Genomic DNA, 13,499 nt, shown 5'->3' on the forward strand with positions numbered 1-13,499 from the left:
CTTTGATTTGGTGCACCCACTATGCTACTTTTACTTTGCTGCACCAAAGACCGATAAAGCCAGTCCCCAATGCTACTACTGTGCATAAGCTGCAGGATTACCCAAAATTGTTTTTTGTAAAGCCAGGCGCACACTGTATGATTGTGGCCATGATTTGGCCACCTGGGACAAATTTTGGAAATCCTAAAAGGTCCACAGAAAATGTTGCTTGGATTGCAATTTTAAGAACAAATCTAAATTAATAATAATAAATTATATATATATACACACACACATACATATACACACACACATACTCTATTTAGTTTTGTATCTCTATTTATCTGTGTATATATACAAACCCGATTCCAAAAAAGTTGGGACACTGTACAAATTGTGAATAAAAACAGAATGCAATGATGTGAAAGTTTCAAATTTCAATATTTCATTCAGAATACAACATAGATGACATATCAAATGTTTAAACTGAGAAAATGTATCATTTAAACGTCTGGGGACTGAGGAGACAAGTTGCTCAAGTTTAGGAATAGGAATGTTGTCCCATTCTTGTCTAATACAGGCTTCTAGTTGCTCAACTGTCTTAGGTCTTTCTTTGTCGCATCTTCCTCTTTATGATGCACCAAATGTTTTCTATGGGTGAAAGATCTGGACTTCAGGCTGGCCATTTCAGTACCCGGATCCTTCTTCTACGCAGCCATGATGTTGTAATTGATGCAGTATGTGGTCTGGCATTGTCATGTTGGAAAATGCATGGTCTTCCCTGAAAGACGACATCTGGATGGGAGCATATGTTGTTCTAGAACTTGGATATACCTTTCAGCATTGATGGTGCCTTTCCAGATTTGTAAGCTGCCCAGTCCCAATGGCTTCTGAACTGAGTGCTAATAACAACTTGGGTTGTCCTTGTCCTCTTTAGTCCGGATGACATGGCGTCTCAGTTTTCCAGAAAGAACTTCAAATTTAGATTCGTCTGACCACAGAACAGTTTTCCACTTTGCCACATTTCAAATGAGCCTTGGCCCAGAGAAAACACCTGTGCTTCTGGATCATGTTTGGATATGGCTTCTTTTTTGACCTATAGAGTTTTAGCTGGCAACGGCGAATGGCACGGTGGATTGTGTTCACCGACAATGTTTTCTGGAAGTATTCCTGAGCCCATGTTGTGATTTCCATTACAGTCGCATTCAAGGGCTGTATGTGATGCAGTGCCGTCTAAGGGCCCTGAAGATCACGGGCATCCAGTATACACACAGCACACACCATACTGACAGAAAAAGTATTCAGAATTGTTGACATTTTTGCAGATTTATTAAAAAAAAAAACCTGAAATATAACATGGTCCGATCCTAAGTATTCAGACCCTTTGCTGTGACACTCATATATTTAACTCAGGTGCTGTCTATTTCTTCTGATCATCCTTGAGATGGTTCTACACCTTCATTTGAGTCCAGCTGTGTTTGATTATACTGATTGGACTTGATTAGGAAAGCCACACACCTGTCTATATAAGACCTTACAGCTCAAAGGAACTGCCCGAAGAGCTCAGAGACAGAATTGTGGCAAGGCACAGATCTGGCCAAGGTTACAAAACAATTCTGCTGCACTTAAAGGGTTAGTTCAGCCAAAAATGAAAATTATATAATTTATGACTCACCCTCATGTCGTTCCAAACCCGTAAGACCTCCGTTCATCTTCGGAACACAGTTTAAGATATTTTAGATTTAGTCCGAGAGCTTTCTGTCCCTCCATTGAGAATGTATGTACGGTATACTGTCCACGTCCAGAAAGGTAATAAAAACATCTTCAAAGTAGTCCATGTGACATCAGAGGGTGAGTTAGAATTTATTGAAGCATTGAAAATACATTTTGCTCCAAAAAAAAAAAAAAATTACGACTTTATTCAGCATTTTCTTCTCTTCCGGGTCTGTTGTGAGCGCGTTCACGACGCTGCATTGACAGTGCTGTGTGTACATTAATGAGGGAAAAAAAATGAACTTAAATGATTTTAGGAAATGGCTGCAATATAACAAAGAGTGAAAAATTTAAGGGGGTCTGAATACTTTCCGTACCCACTGTGTGTGTGTGTGTGTGTATAGATGTGTGTGTGTGTGTGTGTGTGTGTGTGTGTGTGTGTGTGTGTGTGTGTGTGTGTGTGTGTGTATATATATATATATATATATATATATATATATATATATATATATATATATATATATATATATATATATATATATACACATACACACATATAATATATATATATATATATATATATATATATATATATATATATATATATATATATATATATATATATATATATATATATATATATATACACACACACACATACACACTAGTAATATTATTCTACATCCATGCATTTATTCATCTGGTAAACAGCCACGTAAATTAGCAGAATAATGTACAGCCAGTTAATTAAAAATAAATCCTGACATGTAATCGTCAATAAACCTGAAGGGATTTATTATGCGATAATAAACGGACGACATCAATGTTCACTCAGCAGCACCCAGATATTTCTAAAAGGGAGTGATTCTTTTAAAGCTAAATTTATTTTAGGCATTACAGCATCAACATAATTCTTAATAATGGGGGACAGCAAGACTAGCAACATCTCAGAACAAACAACCTACAGTACGAAGAAAACTGTGATTCATACAGTTCACATTACAAAATCATCCAGCACACAGAGAAAACCCTTTTCGTCATAGCTTGAGGACAGTGAGACGTCAGCAGTTATATCTTCCCCTTTTCATTTAAAGATATTCTCAAATCACCAGAGAGGATGCAAGAACATCATCAAAGACTGCGGCACGTAACGCTTTCCTTGAAGAGCACTTCAGAGGAACTGCCTGACGAGAACAAAAACTCAATCTGTTTTGCATTGCAGATGATGATAGATTAGCATTAATTACATATATGAGTTGCATAATAAATGACTAAATTGCATTTGGAGGAAGGAACATAATGATGACTACTTGAGAGAAACTACAATTATATTACAATCAAACATTAATGCAGAACTCACTAAGGAAGCTGTTTTTGATAAATTCATTTAAAATGCACTTTATGGAGAAAAGCAGCATATTCTCCCATCACATTACAGAAGGTGTGTGCCACAGTGAGGTTATAAAGCAATTTGCAGTAGGGCTGTGCTGATAGACGATAATATCATGTATCGACAATAGTCAGATATATCACCTGTGGCTGATGCGTTTGACGATAGCAAGTCAATTATTATTATTATAGTGTTACTAGCCTACTAATTAATATTAGGGCTTATTTATTGCATTATTTTTTTTTTCACGTTTTTACAGTATTGCGCATTATAACCAATCACACACAGTTATACTGAGTTTATGAATGCAATGGCCAATCAGAGACGTTCAGACGTGTCCTCACTGAAACTCGAATTCTCTCATCATAAACAACCAAGTGCAGATGTACATGCGATGTAAGTATAAGAGAATTATTCATCAAACAGTGTAGATTCACTGATTTTAACGGAAGTGTTTCTTAAAGTACATAAACTCGCGCTAGACTGAGCTTGTGAGAATGTTCTTTGGTAATGTAATGTTCTTTGCTCGTTTTCTGTAGCTGCTTTTCGAACTGAGGAAATGTAAAGCATTATAATTAGTTACTTATGATGTTTCTATTAAATTTTTTATGATAAATACAAATTCAGTCATATTAAAAACATTAGACTGCTTTTTGCCTTACGCTGGAGTTGGATTATAACCAAGTAAAAAAATAATTAAATAAATTAGCATGATAATATCATGTATCAATGTTCTGACAGAGCTGACAATAGGACAATATGAAAATTGAGCATATCGCCCAACATTAATTTGTAGTCCTTAACAGGAACAGACACACATCTACATTGACTGGGGCTTGGCCTTCTTGTCACTATGGCAACGTGCCTGGCTGAATGCCCATGAGAGATGCATGAAAAGTGAAAATTTATGACCTGTTTCTGGACATCTTACAGAAAGTCGGAATCACAAAAAAAGACAGAAAAATGTAAAGTGTTACAGGCATTAAAAGGTGTGACAAAAGGATATGGCACTTTACACAAAGAGGGTGCAAAAAATAGGTGTGAAAGTATTTTCTTCCCTTTTCAACGTGGTTAGGCATGGTCAGTGAAAAGAGGTGCTTAAACCTCAGGGGGGAAAACATGGAGGTATGCAACCCTCTTACCAAATGTCTGAAAGCCTGATTTGTATAACATTTTCTATAGTTAAATATTCAATGAACATCAAAATTAAAAAGTCAAAATGTATATTTAAAAAAAGTGTCAAAAAGTAACATGGCTGCAAATTAAGCCATCACTCAATAGCTAGTTAGAACTTGCTTGTTTGGGAATAAATGTTGGATTATATTTATAGTAGTCAAAAATGAAAGAAAATCTAAAAAATCTATCATCATTTACGCACCCTCATGTCTTTCAGACCTGTATGACTTTTACTCCTGTGTGACTGAATGTTGAAAAAAAATGTAGGTATTGCTTTAACATATTTCTAGAATTTTTTTCTTTCTTTTAATAAATTCAAACTTGTATTCAAAAACAAAGCATAAAACTGATCAGAAGGGACAGTTAAGGCATTTGCTATGTTGCTGAAAATTCTTTTGAACTTTTTTTTTAGTTTCCACAAAAATATTACGCAGCACAACTGTCAACATTGATAATAATAAAAAAATCTTTCATGAGCAGCAAATCAGCATATTAGAATGATTTCTGGTGGATCATGTGACACTGAAGACTGAAGTAATGATGCTGAAAATTCAGCTTAATATACATTAAAATAGAAAACAGTTATTATAAATTGTAATAATATTTCACAACATTAATGTTTTACTGTATTTTAATTCAAATTGCTGAGGCTGAGACTTCTTTAATTAAAAAAAAAAAAAATCTGATGTCTACAGTGTTTTGAATATAGTTTTAGTCGCTACTTTGTAGGAACAAGCTGAAAAAATAAAAAAGTAGAGTAATCAAATGATGGTCAACTTTAGCCTTCACATAGAAAGTGCATTTCTACACATTACATCAGAACTCAAAGGTGTTGCATTGCTGTTTATACTGCCTGTTCTGTAGGTTTCCACAAGCAAGATCACAAAGAAGCAGTAATATCAATATTTATTTAACTATATTTCACATAAAAACAACATCTATATTCATACCACACACCTTCTCACAAGCAATCAATAATGACTTCTGATTGAGTTCACAGAACAGTTTCTTCAGTCAAATCCAATTCAACAGGATCATATTAAGCTGTGATGCTATAACACATGAGCTTTGATCACAGTATACTGCATTTCCCTGAACATACTTGCACTTGTGGCACATCATTTACACCACTGCAATAGCCATAGGGTTACAGAAGGCACAGACACACACCTGACCGGCTGCTACAGGCAGAGCATTAAGTGAACTGATGGCTGGAGAATGCAGGTAATAGAAAATGGACAAGACAATAAAACAAAGCATTTCTATATATATTGAAAAGTGACCTTGGGAATTCAATAAATCACAAATTCCCATTTGGTTTTGCACACTGCATTGCAGACAATTGCATTTATTGTAGGGGCACTGCCTAAAGAAGTCAGCATAAGTATTAGTTTTATTAAAAACAAAGATAACTGACATTAAGATATATACTAACATTTTATAAATATAATTAAAATGATTTCTGAAGGATCATGTTACACTGAAGACTGGAGTTATGGCTGCTGAAAATACAGCTTTACCATCACAGGAATAAATTACATTTTAAAATATATTTAAATAGAAAACAGTTATTTTTCACAACAGTACAATTTGTATTGTAGTTTTGATCAAATAATTGCATCCTTCCTAAACATAAGAATAAAATAAAAAAAAAAAAAAAAAAATAGAATCTACTAATTAAAATTACTGAAAGAAAAATAATGAAAGTCAAACAAAAAATTACGCATCCATAAATTGCATTAATAAATGAAAAGAATCACTCATTAATAATGTTTATAAACAATTTAAAATAAATAATTCAATTATATTAAAAAGTACATTGCTATTAAAAATTATAATTTCATTTCAATTTAAATATTTAAATATTACATATTTAAATAAGTATACACTTCACATGGAGCTGGAACACTGGAAAAAAAAATCTCCAAAACAGGAGCCTTTGCCTCCTTATTTCAGACACCATCATACACCATTGATTTATTATCCTTGCTTAAAAAAAAGAAGCATTTTCAAAAGCAGCAAATGTTCTTGTTCTGAAAGACGTCAACATCCTCATTTCACAGATGAAAGACCATCTGTAAGATATTCAAAAGGTGTCCAATTTGTGCATCTGCAAACAGGACACTTTTTTCAGCACAATTAGTATTGAAATTTTGAAATACACTGCAAATGCTGTTTACATTTGCCAAAAGGCTTAAAATAGTTATTTGCCATTATTAGTGCATATGTGGCAACTGTTGGAAAGAACGGGTGGCAAATGATAGTTATCATGAGAGCAAATGATGTGTAGACTGTGAAGCACATTTATTAAAAAAAAAAAAAAAAATCTTCAGCAGCAACTTTTTTGTTGTTGTTGTTGTTGTTATTTGTGCATTTATATAGAATTGCACGGACTTGCTAACACAGCTTAGCAACAGGGGAAATTATTAACAACTACCAAAATATAGAGTGAAGGACCAGCCGCAACAATCGTCTGAGAGTGCACATTCAAATTAGATTCATTAACAGAAGCATATCATGCACTTAAACATGTATAGTAATCGCTAAATTACCATGGAAACTGATGTTTTTATTCTAATCCTTAAAGGGATACTCTATCTCAAAACGAAAATTTTGTCATTAATCACTTACCCCCATGTTGTTCCAAACCCGTAAAAGCTCAGTTCGTCTTTGGAACACAATTTAAGATATTTTGGATTGAAAACGGGAGGCCTGTGACTGTCCCATAGACTGCCAAATAAATAACACTGTCAAGGTCCAGAAAAGGAATGAAAGTCATCATCAGAATACTCCATCTGCCATCAGACATGCAATCTGGGTTATATGAAGCAACAGGAACACTTTTTGTAAGCTAAGAAAACAAAAATAACAACTTTATTCAATAATTCCTTTGTCATCAGTCTCCTCTGTCTCTCATTATCACCGTATGCTGTGTATGCTCTTCTGTATCATCTGTGCCACAAGGATGTGCCGTTTTATTTCAAATCAAAGCTAAATGCACTTAGAAACCGTGCATCCTTGTGGCGGGCCATCCAGTCTATGGGACAGTCTCAAGCCTCCAGGTTTTCATCCAAAATATCTTAAATTGTGTTCCGAGGACAAACTGAGCTTTTACGGGATTGGAACGACATGGGGGTAAGTGATTAATGACAAAATTTTCATTTTGGGATGGAGTATGCCTTTAAGATACAACCTAAAGTCATAATGACTCCTACACAATCATTTCTGACCACACTGAGAGCACTGTACAAAACGAGACAAGACCATTAACAGAAGCAGCAGTTTATGTTGTGCTACAGGTCAGATGGAGGGGTCAACACAACCTAATTATTTCCTTCCTCTCCAAACTAATTTGACACAGTAAAATAAGTAAACTTTAAAACTAAGTGTAACCTCTCGACAGAAACTTGAACATTTTAACAACAACTGTGAATTTACAGTCAAGCGATGAACTCATACCGTTTGCCCAACAATGTTTTGGATAATCTGATCACAAGCAGTCAGTGCTAAATACAGGTACAGTTGGTCCAAAATGTCCCGCATTTATTATCAATAAAAGCATCACTCTTCCCACATACAAACCCAAAAAACGCATAAAAGGTGCATCTACCAACCCAGAAAACGTGAAAAAGGACAGCCCATTAACCTTTCTCTGAAAGCATGTGAAAAAACAAGACGCTCAGATTTCGCTCCCCCAGTGACGCAGGAAGGGGATCATATTATAATATTACCGCCCCTTAATCTGCAACTCTAAATAAGTTGTGTTCCAAATTTGAAGTTGTTATTTTAAAAACTGAGGTTTCCTGCAAGATTTTATTTAGGGCGTTATACCACAAACAGCCACCGGGTGCCATCAAAACGCCACTGAATTTTTCTGTCACAAATGTCTACATATGACACCTGACTCCACCCACTAAGGGGAAGGAGACTGCCAAAAGATTTGAAAGCACCATTTCCATGGTGACGCAATGTTCGATTTCAAAATGGTTTTCACAGGATGAATTTTGAGGTTGCAAGTTTTCAAATGATATGTAACAATTTTGTTAACAGCAATATCATTCACATGACAATATAGATGTGCTGGTGCTGAGATGAATGTGAAACGGATGTTTTTCTCAAGGTATTACAGACCTCCTTGCCTGAGATGTTTCTTAATACCAGCTGTAAAACAGGGCCCAAGTCATGTGAAGTGCCTGATAAAGCACTTTCGGCCTCTGCACGTCAATGCTTTGTTTGACATGAAATACTGAAAGTGAGGCTATTATAGCACTGTCATTAAAGCTCTCATCCCAGCTCCACAGTGCTCAAGGTTAGTCCGATATCTCCCACTGATGAAGATTTATTTAATCTATTCTTCTCCTAGATTGTGAATTCACTCTAGCACTCAATAAATGCAGACTAATTTACAACGCAAGACAGAAAACATTCTAGAAAAATGTCTGGAAAAGAAGTTGAAGGGGGAAAATAATGCACGTGCCATTTTTCAAAATCATCTTCTCACTACGTGTATCTTTACAGCAAAGAGACAGATTTCACTTCTTAAGGTTTATTAGCAAATAAATCCTCAAAGTGACTCAAAACTACCTAAAACCTTTTGAAACAATTTGAAGAAACTTTTCAACGAAGACAGGTGGGGAAAAAATTGTGCTAATTCCTCACAATACACAGTGGCTCGTATCACTGTTTAACAGAAGACGCTTGTTCTGTGCCGTTTCATTAGCTCGAAGAAAGATTACAAGCAACTTTGCTCCCATGTTGCTAAATATTGAGGAATACAGTATGCAGCTGTGGTTTACATACAATCCCCACCTCCAGATGAAGACTGTCACATGCGCACACAATTAAATATGCCTATGGCAGGTGTTCGCTGCCTAGCCTAAATAAGAAATATCAGTTCAGGAGCTTTGAGGTGTATTGGGCCTCTAGACTTGGGAGTTATCAACAGCAAAGCACCTGGCATGTCTCATTACAATACAACCACTGGAGAATTTTACTGAGCTCCAGGAACCTCCAAAAGCAAGTGAATGCTTGTTGAATACTGAATATGATGCTGAGGGGTTCAGGACCCACAATGCGTACAGATAAGCGCTCTGGGCTTGACTATGACATATCTCTTACCAGATGGGAAGCATAATGAACATGCCACATGATATAACTGCACCTGTAAACTACTTTAAAACACACTCACTTTTAAGGCCTATTCACATCAAGTACAAAACCAAAAACTCACCAGACAATACAGTTTTTACTCACTTTAATGCAAGACATGGTCTGTGCCATGTCCACCAAGCCATTCCTGAACAATTTTGGCAGTGTGGCAGGGTGAAAGTGAAAGTCGTGACATTTGTCAAGTATGGTGACCCATACTCGAAATTGGTGCTCTGCATTTAACCCATCCAAGTGCACACACACAGCAGTGAGAAGTGAACACACCGTGAACACACACCCGGAGCAGTGGGCAGCTATATCCAGCGCCCGGGGAGCAACTGGGGGTTCAGTGCCTTGCTCAAGGGCACTTCAGCCCTGGGTATTGAGGGAGGAAGAGAGCGCTGTTCATTCACTCCCTCCCACCTACAACTCCTGCCAGCACCGAGACTCGAACCTGCGACCTTCTGGTTACAAGTCCAAATCTCTAATGAGAAGTTATTTGATATAAGATGGTGCATAATCCTGTTGAAATAGACCACTGCCATTAAGGAGTGTACATGGTACATGGTGTGCAACAATCTCCAGGAAGGTGGAACGTGTCAAAAGCAGAACACTGCCCTGAGCAGGACTTAAGGTTTCCCAGCAGAACACTGCCCTGAGCATAACACCACTTCAATCCGACTGGCCTGTCTTTTTCCCATACGTAGGCAAACTGCAATGCACTGTGTGTTCTGACATCTTTCCATCATGAACAGCATTAAGTTTTTCAGCCATTCGAGCTACAGCAGCTCTTCTGTGGGATCCAACCAGATGGTCTAGCCTTTGCTCTCCACATAAATCAGTGAGCCTTGGGCCACCTGACCTTCCTTGAACCACTTTTCTAGGTACTAACCACTGCATACTGGAAACACCCCACAAGACCTGCTGTTTAGGAAATGCTCTGACCCAAATCGCCATCACTATTTAGCCCTTTTTCAACCATTTTTCCTGCTTCCACCACATGAAATTCAAGACCTGACTGTTTACTTGTTGCCTAATATATTCCACCTCTTGACAGGTGCCACTGTTATGATACAATCAATTAATCACTTCACCTGTCAGTAGTTTTAATGTTGTGGCTGTTCAGTGTATTGCAGATTAATGAAAAATATACTATTTAATTGTACAGCCAGCCTGCTCCATGTAGATGTAGCAGATGCAAAAAAAAAAAAAAAAAAAAAAAAACATTTATTTAATGTAACTAAGAAAATATATTACTTTCCATTGCACTACTTTTTACTTTTTCATTGTTACTGTTTAGGCTTTTAAAATGATCCTTGCACTCAGAGACCAATTATATCAACTGCTGTCAGCTTCAAAATGTACAATTTTAGACATGTTTTCTTTCTGTAAATGCTCACTCAATAAGACAGAGACAAGCATTTTTAAAAACAGAGGTTGCATGCTGGTTGCGTGGTCTGAACATCAATGTCTTTAAACCTCTGGCTATTAAAACAGCTACTGTCATCATGTTAAAACACTGCTGTGGAAAACCAGGGGGAGGGGGGTTGGGGGTAGAGTGCACAAAATACTCTTTTTATCTAAACATTGTCATGATATTCAGAGAAAATATTTCTCTTTATAGACAAAGACTTTGATCACAAATCTATAATTGGTATTTAAAGTCAACTCTGAAGTCAAATGTTCCATTTTTTGAGACCATATTATACCTGCGCATGCAACATACTGATCACCAACAATCACAGAAAATCCAATGTGATAAGCACCTGGATAAGAGGAGCTTGTGTGTTTGTTGCACCTTTAGATGAATCATGTCATGAATTCAAAATGAACTTGTGGTGCATTCATAAATCCCACATACTGTTGCTCCACTGATGTGCTGAAGCGCACTTCTGCTCTGAATTAGTGAGTCACAGATTTCCTCTCTGAAATCCTCAAGGCTAATGTGACGCCAGTGGAGCCTTATGCCAACACAATAAAATCAGATCTGTTTATTACTATGGCTGATGACTATAGTTCCCACATGGACACTCAATTCAGTCTTGTTAGCCTGCCCACACCCAGTAGTCATTAATCTTGTTTTATTACAGTGAGCCTGGCCAGTGCTTTTTATAAAAAGTAACCTGTCCTTTGGATGTCTTTAAAGCACGTCAAATATCAGCCTTAAAGGGGGACAGTTCAACCAAAAAAATAAAAGTTCTGTCAACATTCACTCACCCTTGTGATATTTCAAACCTGTATGACTTACTTTCTTCTGTAGAATATAAAAGTAAATATTTTGAAGAATTTTGGTAACAAAGCCAAACAATTACAATTGACTTTAATTTATATGGTCAAAAACACATTCGAGACATTTCTCAAAATAGCCTTTTATTTAAATTTTTTGGGTGAACTGAAAGCACAGTTAAATATTTATGTAATGTTGCTGCAGAGCTTTCTGCATTCATTTTATTCTTTGTAAATTGAGATTAGGTTTGTAAAAAATAGAATTATTATTATTATTTGCTGTTAAGTGTGTTAAGTTAGTGTTTTCAAATACCCCCAAAACCACACCAATAACACCCATTCATCAACACTGAAACACTTTCTTTATTTTGGATATTATTCAGTATTATTATTTATTATAATAAAGTGATCAATATTACATAAATGACTTTAAACTACAGATAATATAGAAGAAAAACAGACTTCCCAAGTAGTTTTTTTTTTATTATTATTTCTTTAATGAGGAACATGAGCTTTCAAGAGTTCAGGAGGAACTCATGCAGAAAGATTCTCAAGTAAGCCTTAATTGGCTTTCATTTAAAAAATATTATCACTAAGTTTTGATTTATGTTTTACAGGTTTAACAAAGAAAATGTTAAATGGTTTCCTGGTTGGGAATCACTGTTCTAAGCTCTTCACATTGAGAAGCTGAGAAAAGAGTTTTCAGAGGTTAAATGAAAATTATTCCTTAGTGGAGAAGAAAGGACCTGCATTAACATGAATAAATGCTGGTGATAAATCACTTGTCAAAATTACGAGTCTTGTTGCAACATGGGAAGGTACAGGTGTCTTATCTCTGCAGTTCTAGCGGCAAGTCAGAACGTCAGTGAAATGAAGAGGAGGGGGAAATGTGATGCAGTTCCAAGTCAAAACATCTGCTGATATTTCACACGGGAGTGTTCATACATCTCTTGGGACGCTCAGTGAACTGGGGCAGAGGGTGTGCGTGTGCACAGCTGAACAGTGCCTCCTAGAGCCACATGCTAGTAGAGTAGAAAACAATTATGAATTACAGTCCATGAGAGCTGCTCTCTAATTTTCGGTTTTGAGCTGAAATGGTTTTGGGGGGCCGAATGTAAAATCTTATTAGCGTTTCTCCAATGGTGCATTTTAACCATGTCAGTGACTACATGCGCTCAACATATATAAGCTTCAACAGGTAAACATGTTAGCTGTGTGGACGCTTGTGCTGGATTAACAATACAGATTTCTAACTTTTAAATTCCAAACCTCCAACCAACAAACACAACAACCCAGTGTTTTAAATGCCTTACCTTTCATCACCTCATGCAACTGCTCAGTGTTTCAACCACAGAAAAATGTTCAATAAAACCACTTACAAAAAAATATGACATGTAATATAACATTTACCTCAAGAAAACCAATGTCCATAAACTCAAGAGTCAACTAGAAAGAATAGCTCTACTCACATCCTGAAAGAGTCTCCTATCAGTGGCAAGGCGTTTGGAAGCCAGAGTCTTGGTGACGTGGTAGAAGGTGAGCAGGGCTCTGTGCTGCTGAAGGCTGTCCTGAACTTTCACAGACTCCAGCAGAATAGGGATCAGCTCGGGCCACTGCCGAGGACAGTCCAGGCGTGCCACTTTAGCGATCAACACTGCTATCTGTGTGGCGATCTGCAATACAAAAGCTACATTTCAAGCAGCAAACATCCAGCAGCAGATACATCAATATTCATTTAAACGTGAAATGAATGACTACTGAAGTAACAGTCATCACTTCCTGTGGGCATTTAGCCCTTTCAAACACATCTTAAATGGTTATGAGATTTTAATTAACCATTTCAATTAAATTAATTAATCCAATATCC

General features: G+C 36.5%; 1 protein-coding gene across 2 annotated transcripts in view; it reads right to left on the bottom strand.

Moving 5' to 3' along the window:
- The window catches only part of ipo11 (importin 11), a 131,905-nt gene that overhangs the window by 104,435 nt on the left and 13,971 nt on the right, over positions 1–13,499 (bottom strand). For both annotated transcript variants that reach the window (XM_042762477.1, XM_042762476.1), the window contains exon 5: positions 13,102–13,305. In XM_042762477.1, coding sequence (XP_042618411.1) covers positions 13,102–13,305 — 204 coding nt within the window. The remainder of the gene's footprint in view (positions 1–13,101; positions 13,306–13,499) is intronic.

The sequence above is a fragment of the Cyprinus carpio genome, chromosome A8, assembly GCF_018340385.1.
Source record: "Cyprinus carpio isolate SPL01 chromosome A8, ASM1834038v1, whole genome shotgun sequence".
NCBI lineage: Eukaryota > Metazoa > Chordata > Actinopteri > Cypriniformes > Cyprinidae > Cyprinus > Cyprinus carpio.